The sequence below is a fragment of the Mytilus trossulus genome, unplaced genomic scaffold, assembly GCF_036588685.1.
Source record: "Mytilus trossulus isolate FHL-02 unplaced genomic scaffold, PNRI_Mtr1.1.1.hap1 h1tg000233l__unscaffolded, whole genome shotgun sequence".
NCBI classification, from domain to species: domain Eukaryota; kingdom Metazoa; phylum Mollusca; class Bivalvia; order Mytilida; family Mytilidae; genus Mytilus; species Mytilus trossulus.
This window is the reverse complement of record NW_026963314.1, coordinates 1,799,135-1,819,668: the sequence shown is the minus strand read 5'-3', so window position 1 is coordinate 1,819,668 and position 20,534 is coordinate 1,799,135. Positions and strand designations below refer to the sequence as shown.

Genomic DNA, 20,534 nt, shown 5'->3' with positions numbered 1-20,534 from the left:
AACCACCCGTATGTTTGTAGCTGTTCAACAATTTTAAATAGAAGAAAATGACTAACGTAACAAATTTGCCGTACAGAGTAGGCACAAACTTAAATGAACAAACCTGTCATACATCAGGTACATCGAAGTCAATATTTCTTTATATATCCTTTTCGTCAAAACTGTTTGTACATCATCATGATCATTGACAATATAAATTTAATCTTAATAATTTTCAAACTTTCGAATTTAAACATGAACAATCAATTCACTATACACTTTATATCCTCAACAATAAATACTAACGATTTAAAAAAAAACTGTTTTTATAATAGGGTTAAGGTCACTGGTCATTTTTAGTTTGTTTCTGTGAACATTAATTTTACTTGTTGATTTCAACCCTCACAGAGAGGTGTCGCTAACTCATTACTTGAGACAGGGAGTCGAAATATGAACAAGATAACATTGACATTGAAAATTGAGAGCGTGTCAAAGAGTCAACAACCCGACCAACGAGCAGACAACAGCCGAATTGTATCAAAAACTAACTAAATTGTCTGCCTAAAACAATAAGTTTTATCTTTTGACAAATGTTTGCATTGTTTTACGTTTCTCATTTCGGGGCCTTTTATAGCTGAATATGTACAATGTAAGAAATAGATAGATAAAAGCAATGAGCAAAACGATTTGAACCTTATCAATATGTGATATGGGTTTTGCTCATTGTTGAAAACCGTTCATATACCTATAATTGTTAAGTTATGGGTTGTTTGGTCTCTCGAGTTGTCTCATTGACAATCAAACCACACCTTCCTTTTTATATCATCAGTCTTAAACATGATAAGTGTTAATTCTTTGGTTTGTTTTCTATAGGCAGATTTGAAGAAAAGAGAAAGTGAACTTAATGCTCAAATGAACTCTATTTATGGATTAAAAAGCAAATATTTTCACTTGCATAGCACATTTTATCTGTCAAATACTGAAGACAGTGACGATGAATTTGAGAAATTACAACACGCAATTTACGAGACAGCACGGAAAATGGATAATTGGGGTAAAGCTTTTCCGTTAAAATGGATTCTTTTAGAGCATTTGATTGAAATTAATAAGAACAATGGAAAACATTTCATCAATTTTACTGACATGTTCGAACTGGCTAAACATCCTGATATCAATATTCTAGAAAAGGAGGATTTGTTGTTGTTTCTTCGATTTCAGCATACTGTAGGGAACATTATTTTCTTTGAAGATATACAGGACTTGATTATATTAAGACCTCAGTGGTTAGCTGATGCTTATCGATGTTTAGTTTCAGATAGAATTGGTAACACAAGAGTGTACAACCTGAGGGACTGGACACTGTTTAAACAACAAGGCAAAATAAGTGAATCGTTAATAACAGAACTCTTCGAATTAAAAGGAGGACGTCAGTTTTCAGGACAGAATATCAATTTACATAAAGTTATGGAAAAGCTAGATATATTGGTCAAAATTGAGAACTCAAGCTACTCTATAATGCCAAGCCAAATGCCGTCTACCACGTTTGACGGTCTATGTGAAAAATTTGGCATTATTGACGGAAAATGTAAAAGGACCTCCTGGCTGTGCTTTAAATTTGAATTTCTCCCACCGTCTTTCTTTAATCATCTTTCTGCAATGTTTATCAGAAACTACAATCCTAGCAAAGTAGATGATAGTGTTGCTTTATACCGTGGAATCTGTATGTTTGACATTGATAAATCTGGAGGTACAAAGATTATGGTTACCATGTCGACTGACACCATTGCTCTTCAGGTTTTGTCATTTTCCAAAGAACAGGAGGGGATCGGAAGTATGTGTAGCAATATATACAGAGAAGTAAAACAACTTATTGAAGATATAAAAGAGAGATATAAAGTGAAATATATATCTTTGAAACTCCATTTTAAATGCAGTGACGGCTATTATTTTAAAGACACCTTTGAATATGAGAATTTGATAGATGAGAAGGAGTGTTTCTGTATTCAGCATAAGCAAATGCATCAATCGGAACAGCTGTATTCTCCTTGGATGAAAAATGAGGTATGTTTTTAAAACAGCATCATTATAAATTGGTTAGATTATCATTCGGATTCCTAAACAGTCTTTTTATAGTTCGATATAATCTGTACCCATTGTATATAATCTTATCTCTATCTCGGTACCATTATTCTCAATTGTCTAAATATTTTCTGAAGTACACGAATCAAAATCCCAGGCTTTCAAAAAGTTCATTTGTAGATGTCAAGTCCAACTAGCTAAATTTAACAAGCATACTGTATGTTTTAAATGGTATTTGTAATAATAATGAAATGATCATGATTATGGTTTTGGTTAAAACAATTTTAATATCCATTTTTAGTAATATTCTTTTGACGGGGATCGGTTTTTATACATCCCGCCGTTGTGCCATTGTGCTACGGTCATTGTATTTTTTATCTTTGTCATTCATTCTTGTTAATTGCTTCACATCACGGTGCGGAGCTATTAGTTTCAGTAGACATACAAGCCATCAAGAAATAATTAATGATATCTGATTGGTTAGTTATGATTCGGCTGAGAATCAGCAACAGTTATTGGTTTAAATGAGATAAAGAATTACATACTTTTCTCGTTCAAGATCAGTCATTTAAAGCCAGAAAATTAACTATGTATATATCAGTTCAGATCAACTGTCATTAACTCATGTTTGTTTTATTATATTGCACACTGAAATTCAATATTGAAATATCAATTACCAATACACGTTTATTTCCCTTGTCAATCTATAATATGCACGATTTGATTTGCTAAACAATGTTCCTATACAACGCTTTCAAAAATTAATTATCTGTAATTATAACCTCTCACAATCTAGACACACCTCCAGAATTGCACACCCAAAAAAACACACTCTTAAATATGGCAATGAGAGTGTAACATAAAAACCAACGATACTTAATCAACATGGACCCCGTAAAAATCTTTTGCTAAGTGACTCCTGCTTTTTGAAAGATACTCAGTCATTTTCGAGAACTAAACATTGCTCTGCGATAAAAAGGACAACAAAGGCAATTATATTTGACAATCAGTTCGTGAGGACGACCATATAATTAAATGAGAGAAACAAATAAATCATTAGATACCCAACTCCTGCTTAGAATTAGCACTATTCGAAAAGAAGTTACAATCACAAAGCTCTATATTAACTAGTATGTAAACTTATTAGTTCCATACGCATGCATGTACTGCTTAAATGTTGATACAAGAAGGAAATACACCAATTTGATCTTTCCTTCGACCTTTGACATCAATATGTTTTCAACCCTCCCAAAATGTACATACCTTTTGTACATGTTATAACCTGTATTTTGGCATTATACAAATTACCGTTTACAGTTTACAAGTAAATTGGAGGGGTCGTCTCAAAGACAAAACAACGTCTGATTATCATTTTGATATATATGTCGTGTACAAGTTGCAATTTTGTGCAGGTTATAACATGAACACAAATATTGTACATGTTAAAACCTGTACAAATTTGCAACTTGTACACGACATATATATCAAAATAGTAATAAATAGATTGCAATCTGTTACTACCGATCAATCATTTTGAAGTACTGGCGAGTGGACTCGTGATTTCTTTGGGAACTCAAAGTTCATTAGATGTATCAATCCAGTGGTAGTAACCCAGTTAACATTAACAGCACCAAATTAACTATACCAGATCTGCATTTCGACAATCAATGATGCTCGAGACCAATTTATATTTGATTATCAAAAATCGAATACAAAAGTGTAACAGCTGATAACCAAAAAGGCTTAAATGTACAGTTAAACTCGGACAAGGAGCTATGCATTAGGATGATATTCCAAAAAATATTTCAAAATTGTTAAACGCAACTTCAAAGAGACAATATCAGTTAATATAAGAATTTTTATGCCTGAACTAGGCAAATGATACCAGGAAAAGTATAGATCGAGTGGTTACTAGGTTACTAATAACATAAACAGTAACGATACTCATTTTACTACACCGGAATCGCATTTAGAGTGTTCATTGATATTTAATGCTAGACAATTTGTAATTTTAAAATCCTATACAAACGCAAACAGGGGACTAAACAAAAAATAGTGAAGCAAAAACTGGCCATAGCAAAGCACTAAATATAGCTAGTGAGATACATTCCTTTATTTAAAATTATTCCGTAATTGTATAACAGCAATTTTAATTTTAAAAATATTCGTATGTTCATGTGAGCATCAAAATACTTGCTACTAGGCTAATGTTATAATCGTGGTCATAAAGTCCCCCAGCAGACGTATCGATCCAGAGGCAGTAATAAGTAAAGTTCAATCCAAAAACACCGACCAGCCAGTCTTGACATTATAAGTTTGACAGATTGGTGATATGAACTTAACTTGTCAGTGACGGATTACTGACTTCTGACTGATCACCAAAACAGTAAAGCATACGGATGCAGGAACTATATTTGCACCTAGTTTACATGTAGTTCTATAAGAAACCTTACTAGTCCATCAGCTAGTTCTCAAAAGCGCTCTAGTTAAGGAGTTTGTGTTACACCCCAGGGTACCGCGATTTATTTTTTTTGATAGAATTCAACTTCAATATCTTATTGATAAAATACAAGGTGGTAGACTAAATAAAAAGTGTCCAAAAGAGGATTAAAAACGTCCCTTCCAATGGTCCCCTCATTTAGCAATCACGACTAAGTAATTTGTAATTACTTTTTTTAATATCAAGCGATTAAAAAAAAATAAAGTATAGGTTTAAACAACTAAAACAGATATACAACTTATCATATTAAATGTCACTCGGAAGATTTTTTGTTTTAAAAAAATGTTTTTGACATAAGAAACAATCCGATTTTTTGGGTTCAAATTAAGGCATATTTTCTCCTTTCATACAGAAATTCGTTATACAATTACCCGTTTTAGTTAATTACACTTGAGAATTAATTATTATGCAATGTTTAAATCATTTGCAGTATTTATATATCGTCTAAAATATGAATTATTTAATAAAATATATGTACTTGCAAATACTCGTTAAATACCGGAAATCATCAAATTACCGTCTTTGATTCAGTATACAACATGTACAATGTATTCACACATAAGCATTATCAATTTGCAACTGAAAATAAACATTTAATTGTCGATTTATGATGTTTTTGTGAGACAAATTATTTTATAAAGTGAATGTGTAACGAAATAATGATAAACAAATAACAAATAAAGGTGATTTTTTTTGCGTTCAGAAAAGGTGCACTCTATCGAACTCAATAAAGGTGTGCTTGATAACATTTTGTGTTTTAGCTATGAAGTGATTGACTTAAGATTGTTAAGTCATTCAATCGACAAACATCGCTTTGAACGAACGTCAAATAGTTAGTTGTGGGGTTTGGCAATACTCTTTACTCTCATAGGTTTCTTAGAGATACAAACAAAAATGGCTTTGTTGGTTTCAGTTTAAATAAAGATTCTGATAAACGTTGGTTGCTAAATGCACATGAGAGCTTCAATATCATTAAAATGTCGAGACTTGGTAGGAATTGTTAACCCTGAAACATCCGCCCAAAAAGAACTCAGAAAAACTCGAATGAAGCGAGTCAGTTTCTGATGTTTTGAAATTGTTTCAGACACTGCAAGCAATTCCATTATAACATCTGAACAGTTATATGGATTGTTCTCGGGTTCTGTTGCGTCTTCGGAATTAATGGGCGACCTTCTTTACGCGTATGAAAGAGAAATTTTCATAACGGGACGGCTTATTCAAAAGTCAACCGATATCTTCAAAAAAGAAAATCATTGCTTACATTTAAAAAAAAAGGAAATAAAAGGCAAGCAGTTAATAGATGATAAGAACAACAAAACATTGAGAGCAGGTGAAAAAAAATGTCGCCTGCTTGTCATAGCCCAGACAAGATAGTTGGTTATGCGATAGGTTCTCCAGTTTAAATTTTGTCCTTTTCCAATGTCTCTTGACAAACTTTGAAGGTACACATGTAATGAAAAATTAAAACCTGTCCTGTGTGGTCTTTTAGAAAAGGCTCATTCCTAAGGAAATCATGTGAATATTTGATGACATGGCAGTTATTCAAACCATTACTAGGATACCAAGCACTTTTTTCGATTTGGCAAAAAATTTTATTTTAAAAACCATCCTTTTAGTTTCGAAAAGTGATCACGCATTGATTTTGTCACTGAATAGTATCGCACGATATTCATAACGAAATGAGAACGGCAGGTCCTTGGGAGGGCGAATCATTACGATAAGTTTTAAACCATCACAATCGTGTTATTGGGAATGGAAGAAATGTTTGTTTGTTGGGGGAAACAAAGTTGCTTTTGTTGAATTCTTTTGTTTTGAAAAGAGTAAACAATCCTATAGATTTACACTTGAATGTATGGAATTATTTGTATCACATGGAAGCATGTGCCACAAAATATATGTTGAAATGAAATAGCGTATAATGATTTTGTTTATAATCAAACAGGAACAAATGTATCTTAATAAAATGCAAAAACATGCAGCTGACAAAGGTTACGACTCCATTGTTAAAAAACCTTCTGACACTGTTGTTGAAGTATTGGCTTACTATTTTCACAGTTGCATATCAATTCTAACATTGTAAGTCTGACAAATACATCCCCCAAATGCAGATTATTAAATGTGCAATCAATATGTGCACATTTGGTGAGAATGTTTGTCGAAAATTACCAGGATTTCGCGCCAATACAGATTTTGTGATTCAGTAAGTGTTTTGTCTGGTAAAGAAAAAAAGCAAAGCATTCGGCTTTTTGACACGTTATGTGGAGTTTTCAGAAGGTCTATTTCATCTTGGTGAAACCTAGGAAGAGGTTGGCGAGGAGTTGTCAAAGCACTCGAGAGGTTTTCGTGTTCTATATATGGCTACGAAATTAAAAATATCGATAAATAAAGATCAGAACGCTTTGAAATGCAAAAGATGCAATGTTAAAGCACATTAAACGAGCCAACTTTCAGACGTTTGGAAATCTGCTCTTAAACACAACACTGGTCTGTTGTCAAACAACTATGGTTGGATTGTTTAGAGCGCTTTGACCAGTATCAATTTTCTAGACCAACCACCAGCGTTAGATGCTTTGGTAATTTTGATGTGCTGTTCATGTAAAGCTGGTTGTGCCAAAAAATATGTTCATGTGTTCAACAAGGTTTATCCTGAACAGAAAGCTGTATGTTAATGCTCGAAAGCTTGTAGGTATAAGCATTATCAAATCGTTGATATTGCTAAAGATGACGACACAGATGATGGAAAAGATGATAATGATAATTCGGTAGATGCCGGTGACCAAACTGATGATGATTTTATGGATTGACCTTCTGTGTGACCTTAAAATGTGGTGATGCGGTTGTTAAATTAAAAAAAAATAGAAATCTAGAAACCCTGACAGTTTTGTGTGTTTTTATATGTGTGCTATTTCATGAATGCGATGTATAAATTTGTGACAGAATCGTGCATTTCTGGTTGCAGTTATGTTTGTGTTTTTCGTTGATTCTATGTTTTTGTTTCTTACCTTTAAATTTGTTTTCAACAGCCTTCCTATACTTAATGTTGGATGTTTCAATGTGAAAAAATATACCATTTTATCAAGAAAATTAGTACGTATGCTTCTTTCATACAAAATCATGACTTTTGGAAATTGACCCTCCCCCTTTTTTCTTGATCCTCTACGATATAAAAATTAGCCTTCGTTTTAATATGATATGATGTGTTCCATTTAATAAAAAGTATAGTATTGAATAATTTGTTATTTTTACATTTTTCTGTAATAATGTGGAAAACAATTTTTTTATATACCCTCAAATAAGCCTCCTTTTAACCCCTTTTGGACACTTTTTCAAAAGTCTAACACCTCTTAAAATATTCTTCAGATATTACTCTTTGAATTTATACAAAAAAATTGCGGTACCCTGGGGTGTAACACAGAACTGATTTTTTGCCCTACCAGCTGATGGACTATACAGTTTTAATTTTGCTTAACCTCCCCAACTATCATACTTGTTAGATGTTCAGTAAAACATTATGAATAGTAAAGCTATATTATAATTATGTTGTTTTAGTATTCAATTAAACTTCTTTTATTTTGTTTTCAGCTTAAAGAGATTTCCGACAAAGCGAAAATCAACACTACACAAGATGACCAAAATCCAGGTAGTATGAATATTTAAATATTCTCCATTTGAACCTTTATCGTCTAATCGTTTTTTGTTTGTTACTACAACATGTATAAATGGTGTTATAACTCAATAGTCTTGTCTTTCGAATATTCTACTTTATATCCAGGGAACAACTAGGAAGGGTGGCATTCCTTTATTCAGACTTACAAGAATTAGTTTGATTGATGACTAAAAGTTTTTCAAGTTAATGCGTTTTCCACAAATATATCTCTTTTGATTATTGTTTACACATACGTTTACTGTCAGATTTATCGTAATGTTAATTAAGAAGACAATTAACACAGAAATAATCAAGACATACATTTAAGTGAGGTTTGGTGGATGGCGTTATTTGGCCCCAGCAATAGCAAAACGTGTAAACTTATAACAATAATGTTTTTGTATATGCAAATACCACAGCTTTACCAAACAGGGGCGTAGCTAGAAAGACACGATGTACAAGCACCTACCGCCGAGCAGAGCGATGCGAAAAAATGTTGGGACCCTTTTATGCAGGAAAATGTTTTTTTTGGGGGGTTTTCGGTCAAAGGACAGTTGAAAGAGGAGCTACATGTAGATAGGACTTATAAACAATTTATGAATGTAAAACTATTCATAAACCTTCTGAATAAAGTAAATCATTGTTAATTGAAAAATAAACTACACATTTTTCTGATACATAATTTATCCAAAACTGTCCATAATCTGCTCTTCGGGTCTAGGTAGAAACAAGCTTCTCTATTTATTTGTCAATATTCACACTGAAATCTAGATTAATATGCAGTATTGCTAGCGATGATAACCTGTCATTTTCATTGTTGATCGTACATTTGATTTCAACAGACGAAGTACACTGATAGATCTCCACGGTAGCACTCGCGATATGTTATAAACCAGTGTACGTGTTTGCCATTGAGCGACCTCCCAATTGAATTCTCCAAAATACATACCAGGTCAGTTTCGTATGTCTCAGACAATGTTGAGATTTGTTCGTTTGTTATGTTTCCTTCAACACGAGGAAGTAGATACGACACAAAGAAGCGATATTCCGATAATACCAGACGCGACTCCACTCTCCAGTTCCATTTTCATATGGTCAATAAACGCAAAACATAATGAGACTTTCCAATACTGTGTTGGCGTGTTTGCAGGATAAGTGGCTCTGGTAGTCCCTCGAACACATCGCTGTGGCATAATTTCAACGATATCGAAGGGGTTAAAGCTATAATTCCGATTGGTTCATCTCATTCCAAACAGATAAACCGTACTCTGTAAAATGAGCTCCAAATTTACATGTAGTAGACTGAGTATAACAAATTCAAATCTAGTAAAAGATACAAGTTACAGTGTCCGATTTTGTCATGCATGATCTCCAATATAACTTCTATTTTGAAACCAAATATCGTTTGTAATGACATTTCATCAATCATATGTGTTCCTTTAAAATTTGAATTATAAATTTATAATTTGCAATAATTTGTATTGCATGCCGAACCGATGTGCACGCAACTATAGGGAGTATAGGGAGCTACGCGCCTGCCAAATGCGCATGTTTATAATAAGTACCAACATATCTTTCTTCTATATATTTTATCATGATTAATAACAAAATCTAATTAGTTATCAAAGGTACCAGGATTATAATTTAGTACGCCAGACGCGCGTTTCGTCTACATAAGACTCATCAGTGACTAAAATAGACTATTTGTTGACATACTGCGCATTAAATGTAATGTGTTTACAGCTATGATGCGAATACAAAAAACAAATGTTAAAGTCTTTAAAAAATGATGTCTTTAATACTTTTAATCTGCTTTAAAAATAAAGATGGAAATTTAAGGATATTATAAACATTCTCATTTCATGATTTTTGATAAATTAGGAAATTAATAACAAAATTAAGATTCCAACTGAATCAGGCAAAGACGGAATTTGTCCAATAAGTCCAGCAGATAGGTGAAATATATGAAGGAATTGTGCACTTCGTGTTAAAAGCACAAAATTTTGCTCAAAAATACTTCTATCTATACTCTTCAATTTAAGATATGGAGGCAGGCTGGAAATATAGTTAACTTCCGGTAAAAATCCAAAATGGCGGATGTATGTTTAAATTTCAACTTTTTTAATTATCTTTCACAATTTTTAGTTTAAACTACAAGTATAAGAACTGATGTTTTAATTTGATCTGAATAAAATAAAATGTTTTTCAGTGTTGTTTATAAAGTTGAAGCAACATTTGGTAACGTTTGGTCAACTTCCGGTCGAAATTTCGTGTTAAAATTCAAGCATGAAAAAAGTCGACTAATTTGAAAAAAGTTTGAAGAAGGGTGTAATAAATTCATGCATTTATTTTCTTTGGAGATCGTTAAAATTCATTTGTGGTGAATAATATTGTTTCATTTTTTTTAATAAAGATAGACATACACGTTATAGTTCAAGAGTCTCAAAAACAGTTCAAAGATGAGCTCTTGAAGATTTAAACTTAATGAGACATCAGATGATCAAAGACCAGGAAGATCTTCCCAAATGATAAAGAGGTTGACTGGACTTTATTTTAGTTCATTTCTATGTTTTGTTTTTAGTGTGACGTCCATTTTCACTGAAGAATACAAATTTATATAGGGGCCAACTGAGGACCACCTCCGGGTGTGGGAATTTCTCGCTGCATTGAACACCCATTGGTTACCTTCGGGTATTGTCCGCTGACTGGACTTTATTTTAGTTTATTTATATGTTTTGGGGTTTAGTGTGACGTCCAATTTCACTGAACTATAGTAAACAAATGTATATAGGGGCCAGCGGAGGACCACCTCCTAGTGCGAGAATTTCTCGCTGCATTTAACCTCCATTGGTGGAATTCAGCTGTTGTCTGCTCTCTGTTCGGGAGTTGTCATTTTGACATATTCCCCATGTCCATTCTCAATTTGAACTGTATAGTTTGTCATAATATAACAGACGAATAGATGCAAAGTGTTTCAGTATTGGTACCAAATATGTAAATTTTGCGGAAAATCTCGTAAAATGCAAAGAACGTCCATGTTTACTGTCTACGACCAATCTGAATACAAAATGTGATGGCAGTGGGCTTCCACATAGTATGTACAAAAACAATGCCACATGGCATAACACCTGCCATCTTAAGTTCAATTAAAAAAAACCAAAGAGAGACAAAAAAAAAAAAACAGCCAATCGGAGCTGGAAACTCACCCGCATCAGCTTACCATGTGAAATAGTAATGAAAGAATGTGTATGTTTCTTTTGTGGTTCGTATAGACCAGATAAAAAACATTCACAGAGAAACAACAAGTAATGTTGTTATCCCTGTTTGGCAAGTGTACTAAAGCTTCAAGATACAACTTTATTAGAGACGATCAGTGCTGGGGACCTTATTGTAAAAGAAACAAAATATCCATGTCCTGCTAATCTTTATCAAAAGGCATCAAAAGTCGAGACTGAATAAGGAAGAGACATACGAATAAGCCATGGAATCGCATTAGCTGAATTCATCAGTTACATTAAAGATTCCGTAACTGAGGAAGATCAAGCACGAGTTTTCAAGATGTCAGGTTTATTCTAGGTAAATAAGGAATCTAGGTGTTGACATTGAAGACAGAGTGATAGTACAAGGTAAAAGAATACACAGTTATGGGTTGTTTGCCTGCGAGAGAGCTTTCACATGTTTTACTTGGATGGAGAGTTGTCTAAATGGCACTCATACAACAACTTCTTATATCTAATACTTGCTTATTTACCTGATATTCAGGAATGACAACAAGGGTCAGAAAATAATTTCAAAGATGATAAAGGACACTTTCTTCAGAAAGCAGGTAATGATGACTTTGACTCAAACTAAATGCAGATTAATAAAGCAGTAAAAATCATTCGCAGCGACATGTTTATTGGTACATATAACAACCGACTCTTATTCTCAGGAAAAACACTAACGATTGGTCAGGTGCTAATATTTAAAAGCTACAAACGAATCTGTAACTCTCCAAAGTTCCGTCATCATGCATCTAAAGTAACCCCCTTACATATGAACCTAGGAATAAAAGTTCACAGTCAGACAAGAAAAGTCGGAAATTAGTGGATATATTTTTCATTTAGGTTCGTGGATGCTATATGAGTGCTCTCAGTATCCGCAAATCCTACCAATCTGCTTTGCAAGCAATAACAAGAAGATGAACAGTTTGTAGTTCATAAGTCAATTTTTTTTCAGTAATAGCTATTGTCTATGCGCATGAACAAAATAAATATGTTGTTAAGTCAGATGGAGGCACTGTTAACAGAAGACGCATTTGCCCTACGACGATGGATGATAGCTTGACTGGATATGGCAAACCTTGCTAAAGAGTTTGAGAAGAGGGGCGAAAGATGCAAGAGGGACAGTCATAGAGATTGATTTCTTTATGATGAGGACATAACTCATCATGAGCAGAAACTAAGTGTTCAAGTGTCGTATATCCATGATGTAGCCTCTTTAGAAGAAGACTTAGGAAATCAATTTCTTGAACTGCTTGTTCTGTATAACAGTTAAAGATATACCTCCCTCGGCATTGTTGATACTATTCGTCGTTCGTTGAATAGAAGTAGTTGGACAATACCAGTATTTAAATTTATCTAAGAGGAAACTTGGACGAGTTCTTTTAACAGCAAAATCACATCCATCTACTGGCATTCAGTCTGATTACTTACGAAGTGTTTAGAACCATTGACCACATCAACAGGAGAAGTACCTATTGTAGACACTATAAAGATTGACGGCACAAGGAAGCGTGTTCAAAGACAACGACAAAGACATGCTAACCATGATACTGGTAGAGCTTCCCATGTGTGTAGATTAAAAAAAAAAATAGAGCATTTTCAGTTTTCTGTCACATAAACTGATGGATGAACACATTTTTGGGAAGAAAATTATTGCTACAGTTGATACCGATGAAGTAGTACTGCTTTCATGCGACAAATGCAGCTGACATATGGGTTGCTTTAGGACTTCAGATACATTTGAATTCATGAGATTGCTAACTTTTTAGAACAAGAAAAAGCATATGTATTGCCTGCTTTCCATGCATTTACTGGATTCGACATTGTGGAATCGATCGCTGGTTAAAAGATACAAGAGCATGGGATACATGAATTGCATTGAATGGTGTCACTAAAGTATCCGCCGTTATGAGAGACCAGGCGAGTACCTTGAATGTCGGAACCACTATTATGCCATTAATCGAACGATTCGTTATTCTGATCGAACACATATACCAGAGAAGGACAATGTAATTCAACCTTTTTTTGACATTACATATTTTTTTTTAAACATATGTATTTTGACCTTAAATTACGTTTTTTTGTCATTTACCGGAAGTGACATTTTTGGAATACAATACCTCGAGGTTTTCAAAGAAATGATACATTATGTTAAATAAACCACGAGTACGCAATAATATTATCGTCTACAACGCAAACTTTGGCTACCAGTATTGAGAATTAAATAACCCTTTATCAGTTATTAAATGCATGTCCGCCATTTTGATGATAAAACCGTCAGTGGATAAAATCAAGCTTGCCTCCATATCTAAATTTGTTAAGAATTGTCCAAACTAGGTTTCTACCGAATTTTATGCTTTTAACACAACGTGCACAATTATTCACCTATCTGCTGGACTTAAAACAATACTAAAGCTTACGGTCAAACATAGTATTACATTCCCTGATAACAACAACTTTAACGGTATTGTTTTATTGCACCAAATGCATTTTGGCAATACACAATGTTTTTTCAGTGAAGCTCCTTGCCGTTAGTCAACAATATTATACTAAACATTAAAGAGCTGATATAAGGATTAGGAAATAATAGTAAAGCCAAAAGTGTTATTTTACTTGCACTCGGATGACACCAATACTCCATGTAAAGCCCAAGCTCATTATGCGGTGCTTCGGAGCTGTCATGATTTAAAAATAGTTATGTATTAAATTCGACGTTGGTCAATGGTGCAACAACTAATAAACTAAGGTTCCCCTTCCGACTGCCAATACAACCTTGGCAGAAACCGGGATATCCCCTTGATTGAGAGTGATGTACAAGTACACAGCCACGTACGTTTAGATTTGGAATGTTGAATCCGATGTCTCATGGAGGGAATGCCATATTTTCTTTACTTAGAACCTTTGCAATACCTCTTAACCGGGGTAAGAAAATTGCCTATTGCACATCAATATATTCAGTCACTTTCCAATTCACAATCAATTGCAGTCAAAATGTACGAGACTTATATCACGGATTTACCCATATTTACTGTCAACTGATATCGTCAAGTACATGCAGAAATCATTTGCAACTGGACGGTTAGCAAAAAACAATCAATTTAAAGAAATATGATTGATTGCTCAATTAGTACTAGCTTAACGTTAAGTGGCAATTATTTCATGAAATAAAGGTGTGTTGGATATAGGCAGAAATTTAGACTCAAAGAGGTTTCCGATTTTTCTTTATCGATAACTTGATACTCTCATACCCGTAGCCAGGAGGGTTCGGACGACGCCCCCCCCCCCCCCCCCCCCTCTCGAAATCAAATAAGCACTGATAAAGTCAACGTTTTGTTCAAAGTGTGACTGTTTAAGTCGAGTTCACGAGTCCAACGAACCCCCCCCCCCCCCCCCCCCCCCCTTGGAAATTCCTGGCTACGGGTCTGACTCTCCTTTACAGAATTGCGTAATTAAACATTCCATTCATCCGAAAATTGGCATAGATGATATCAATTAGGTATTACTACATAACACAAGATTTAATGACACAGATTACTTGATTACATAAGCACACGAAAGGGCACAATTTTGGAACTAATCCAATAGTTTTCGAGAAGTATAAAAGGCGGTGTATTCAGTGAGTTTGAAAGACATAAAAACACATGTTACAGAGTCAAAAGAAGTGCTTCGAATTAGATATATTGATCCCCGAAACCGTTTTAATATACAACTGCAGAAAGTGTCAATTTTACTTTAGGGGTCAATATATTTTGCGTCCAAAATTTGGTTGGACGTGGATGCGTATTTATACATCCTACAAAACCGAACATACCATTGAAGCCAAATATAAGCGCTCCAATATGTTAAACGGAGAGATTTGAACCGATTCTATCTTGGTTAGACATGGAGCTCCCTTGCAAAACCTGCTCTTTTATGTAACCAAAAGACATCCTGTGCTTAGCTATAACTTGACATTATATTCATGTTTCCGCTCGTTCATAAAAATAAAGCAGTGTTCATGATAAATCTTTCATTAAACAAGATTACTACGATAGGCAGAGAAACCGTTGTCTGAAGTGTAAGCTCATAAACGATAGATTGTTTCATTTTTGTTTGCTTTACGTTCAGTGGCAAATATTTCATTCATTTTCAAGACGAGAAATTACTGAGAATGCATTTAAAATGTAAATACTGAAGAACGAGACAATTCAAATTTATATTGTAAAACAACATCGCTGATGTGTTTCTACTTTAGGAATTTTGACAAGTTTTCTCCAACTACCTCTACCATTTTAGAGCTGTGGGTAAACAAAAGATGAACAGAAAACATTGAATTCGTATTTTCTCTGTACAAAAACAATAAATGCTTTATAAGGTTTATGCCAATTAGGACCAGGTGTACCAGGTGTTTAAACATTTGGATAACTGTACAAAAACAATAAATGCTTTATAAAGTTTATGGCAATTAGGACCAGGTTAACTGCAGCTGGGATTTCAAAAACGCCTCTATTCATATATTGAAGTTATTTATTTAAAAGCAAGCACAGCATATTTAAACATATCTAACCGAAAGATCAAAATTGTTGACCAGTTTACTTTTACCGTTTTAAAACTACAACCCATGGATATATAAGACATACGAAACAGGAATCCAGCGACACGTCTGTGTAAACTTTATAAAGGAGGAACCCCAAAATCCGTGATTAGTGTAATGTAGCCTATGAATAGATAAATTCATCTTTTGTCTTGCGCATGATTTAAAGGTAGCATGAAACAGATATATCTTCCCACTGTTAGACTATATAATAGATAATGGAACTGTATTTTAATATCTTACCTTTATATCAATTTTTCATTTTTCTTAATTTATATTGTGTGGTCTGATAATTCGGAGCTTGATATAAAATTTAAATGAGTTTTCAATCTTGTAAGTGAAAAAAAAAACATAAATCGATAACATCTTAGAGAAAATTTGAGGTCGTGAAATGTTACTTATTAAATTATATAGTTTGTAAAACATAAGAAATGTTACAACATTCAGTCACTCTTAGTGGTAAACTGAATTATAAATTAAATCCTTTTTAGTGGTATTTTTTTTGTAAACTGCATTATAAATAAGGTAACCGCTTGTTGAAAAAACCTTTTTTGATACTTGATTATTTATTTCAGAAAATGAACCAAACAAAGAAGAAGCTCAGGATCAAGCATCTGTCAAAACCAACCTTCCTGTTTCTGTCAATTTGCGCCAACAGATAAATATCAAGACGCATGATAATGAAAATCTGTACATTTCTAGCTGTATCAAAATAGACAATACATTAGTGTTTACCGACTGTGATAATAAGCGACTTATTATTTGTAATGTAGACGGTACTGATAAACATCACATGTCTCTGTCCTATGAACCATGGGATATAACAGAGATAGATAGTAATACTGTAGCAGTCTCCTGTGGTGTCAACAAAACCATACTGATAATAAATATATCTACACGTTCTGTCACCAGTACAATCAACACCAGTGGTTACTGCTGGGGAATATCATATAATGATAATAACCTGTACGTTGTTGGTGAGAGTATAATACATGTGATGGACCTGGCAGGTAAAGTAATACGTACTATACCGGTACCTTCAGACGATATCACCGACATTACAGTAGACAGAGACAGGTTGGTCTGTATAGACGATACATCAATATACTGCTGCTCGTTAGAAGGAAAAGTAATGTGGAAGTTTAAAAAGGATGAAATTCAATGTTTACGTCGTGTAACAACAGATGATGAGGAGAATGTTTATGTGACTGATTATAGGAAAGACATTGTATTAGTTGTATCTGATGATGGTAAACATCATAGAGAACTTCTTACTCAATCAGATGGATTGTATAATCCGCGGGGAATTTATTTTGACAAAAAAGAAAATATTCTGCTTGTTTGTAATGATTGTGATGCTTTTCTTTTTGACGTCAAAAAGCAATAGAAATAAACATGAATTATTCTTTCAGACAATGAGTGTATATGGACTCGGATCTGTTTGTGTATTTTGTTATTAAAAAAAATCTTTTGTTTACTTTTGTTTTTTTTTACTATCTACCTTTTTAAACTGATTGTCAGGATCTGTACAGTTGTAGTCCGTATTTAGGTTACAGACAATATAAACACATTTGTTATGTAGATGTTTGGTGTGCTCAACGCTTTATGTGTGACAACAAATCAACGTTATATGGGAATGTAAAGTAATGCTGTAAAGATGTGTTGTTCTTTGATACATATACACTAACTGTTTGATGTTTGAAGAAGAAAACAAAATTCAAATCATATTGCATGATATCTTTTAAAACCATTTATACATTGTTTAAGAGGACATTTTTATTTAAGTCATTATTTTTAGTATTCGAAACAAATATTCTATACGAATGTGTTGGTTTAAAATAAAATCTAAACACATTAAAAATAGTATGGTGTTGTCGGTTTGCTGTCTCATTGACTGTTTCCGGTTTTCATTTCATTTCTTATTTTTCATCCTGAAAAACTTACATTCAATATAGACTGCTCATTTGTTCTCGTACTGAATAGGCATGACATATTTGTCACTTGACGACAAACCACAGATTAAGCTATTAGAAGTTCTATTTATATTAAACTGTATGACATGTTTTAAGTTTATCCTGCAATTGGGTGTCCTACTATACAGATACAGCCCTACATATATCGCTATGCTGTATCTGTATACTATACATATATCGCTTCTAAGCTCCGCCCACTGCCGGACTGATGTGTGACCTCAGAATGTGTATTCCACTTGCATTCCAATGACGATGACAATTGTCGATTTCAAAACTTGAATGTGTATGATTGTGTTACAAAATCAGCCATGTCAATTTCAGCATGCATGTTTAGTGAAAGTCAAGTCTGAAGCGTAGGAACACTCGTACACTTCTGTTTCAAATTGGGCAATGTTTTGTTTTTAATTTTTACTGTTGAAATTAGTTGTTAGGTTAAAATAGATATTTATTCACCTTGAGTGATGTATTATTATTGACCATTCGAGATTCTTTTTTTGCGAATCCATATTCAGCGTAATGTGTGATTTTGATATTACTACGCGGGCCTCAAGGGATTACAAATCGAAAATAAATGCTAAATATGTAAGTTTTTGTGTTTTTCAAAACACAAACAATTTACAGAATTAATTGCCGGATAAAGACAATAACTGTTTAGTGTCTTTAAATATCAGCTGTATTTGTACTCGGCTTGAAACAGGTGAAGTAGCTCGCTAAAAGCTCGCATACACCTTGTTTCCTAGCCTCGTACAAATACAGCTGATATTTAAAGACACTAAACAGTTATTGTCTATGTATTCGTGTGTTCATATTTAGAAAATAGGGAAGTATATATAAAAAAGAGAATGTGATATAATTGCTTAGGAGACAACTCTCCACAAGAAACCAAAATGAAACACACATTAACAATTACAGGTCACCGTACGGCCTTCAACAATGAACAAATAAAATTAAATTGATAAAGGAAATGGGAAATGAGTCAAAGCGACAACAACTCGACCATAGAGCAGACAACAACAGAAGGCCACCAATGGATCTTCAATGTAGCGAGAAACTCCCACACCCTTAAGAGTCCTTCAGGTGGGCCCTTGAAAAATTTGTATACTAGTACAGTGATAATGGACGTCATACTTAACTCCGAATTATACACAAGAAACTAAGATTGCAAATCATACAAGACTATCAAAGGCCAGAGGCTCCTGACTTAGGACAGGTGCAAAATTGCGGCGGGGTTAAACATGTTTATGAGATCTCAACTCTTCCCCTATACCTCTAGCCGATTTAGAAAAGTTAACGCATAACAATACGCACATTAAAATTCCGTTCAAGGGAAGTCCGAGTCAATATCAGAAGATGTAACAAAATGACATTTATACATGAATAACAACAGAAGGGAAGTCCGAGTCAATGTCAGAAGATGTAACAAAATGACATTTATACATGAATAACAACAGACTACTAGCAGTTAACTGACATGACAGCTCCTGACCTGAATTAAACTGATTAGTCAGCTATAAAAGGCCCCGAAATGACAGTTTAAAACAATTCAAACGAAAAAACTAATGGCCTCATTATATATTAAAAAAATGAACGAAACACAAATATGTAACACATAAACAAACGACAACCACTGAATTACAGGCTCCTTACTTGGGACAGGCACATTCAAACATATTCCATTCTCAATTTTATAATGTGGCGGGGTTAAACATTTTAGCGGGATCCAAACCCCTCCCCTAACCTGGGACAGTGGTACACCAGTACAATATAAGAACTATAAAAATCAGTTGAAAAAAGGCTTAAAACATCAGATAGACAAAATACAAGTGGACGTGGCCGGGTACTTGTACATCCCAACAGCAAAAAGACACAATGAACAGATCTGAGAGTACTCGCAGTTAAGTGACAGCTAGTTCAAAGCCACTAACAACTAATAAAAGAAAATCATGCATCTAAGACTGAATTATCAATCTGTACACATCCAACATCCAATGGATTTAGTGTAAAGACATCATAAACAGTCAGTAAAAAACATGACCTAGTGCAATGTCAAGAAACATGTATCGACAGATTGTAGATCAATGAATGTGTGTTTGTATACATTACCTAATAATGACTTCCCGGTTCACCTAGCAAGCAAATTAACCAATTATATTACCTTTACCTACACTCTCAATACAATCGGCTGTAATAAGTTCATTCGATTCAGATTTGTGTACACAGAGTCATTCGAAATTAATTTATGGGTTCGTGTTATCACCCGAATATTCAACTAAATGAATTATGATTTATATCACAGAATTACAACAATACGATCTTAAAGGTTCAAAATTTGTTATAACTAAATGCATGTAGTTGTTTGTGTTTGTTATACATGATTGCCGCTTAAAGAAACAGCTATACATGCAATTTGTTGAAAATTTTGTATACGTCAAGGATGTATTGTTAATGGCTCATTCTAACATGACGTCCTTCAAACGCTTTGAGTACACACCCGTGGTAAAATATGAATATATTTCATGGG

The 20,534-nt window shown here is 33.8% G+C and overlaps 1 protein-coding gene across 1 annotated transcript in view; it reads left to right on the top strand.

The window, feature by feature from the left end:
- Nucleotides 1–17,427, top strand: part of LOC134701177 (uncharacterized) — a 36,703-nt gene extending 19,276 nt beyond the window's left edge. Inside the window, exons 3-5 of the mRNA XM_063562316.1 lie at nucleotides 853–2,040; nucleotides 8,141–8,198; nucleotides 16,616–17,427. Of these exons, the coding sequence (XP_063418386.1) occupies nucleotides 853–2,040; nucleotides 8,141–8,198; nucleotides 16,616–17,427 (2,058 nt within the window). The remainder of the gene's footprint in view (nucleotides 1–852; nucleotides 2,041–8,140; nucleotides 8,199–16,615) is intronic.
- Nucleotides 17,428–20,534: the final 3,107 nt, after the last annotated feature.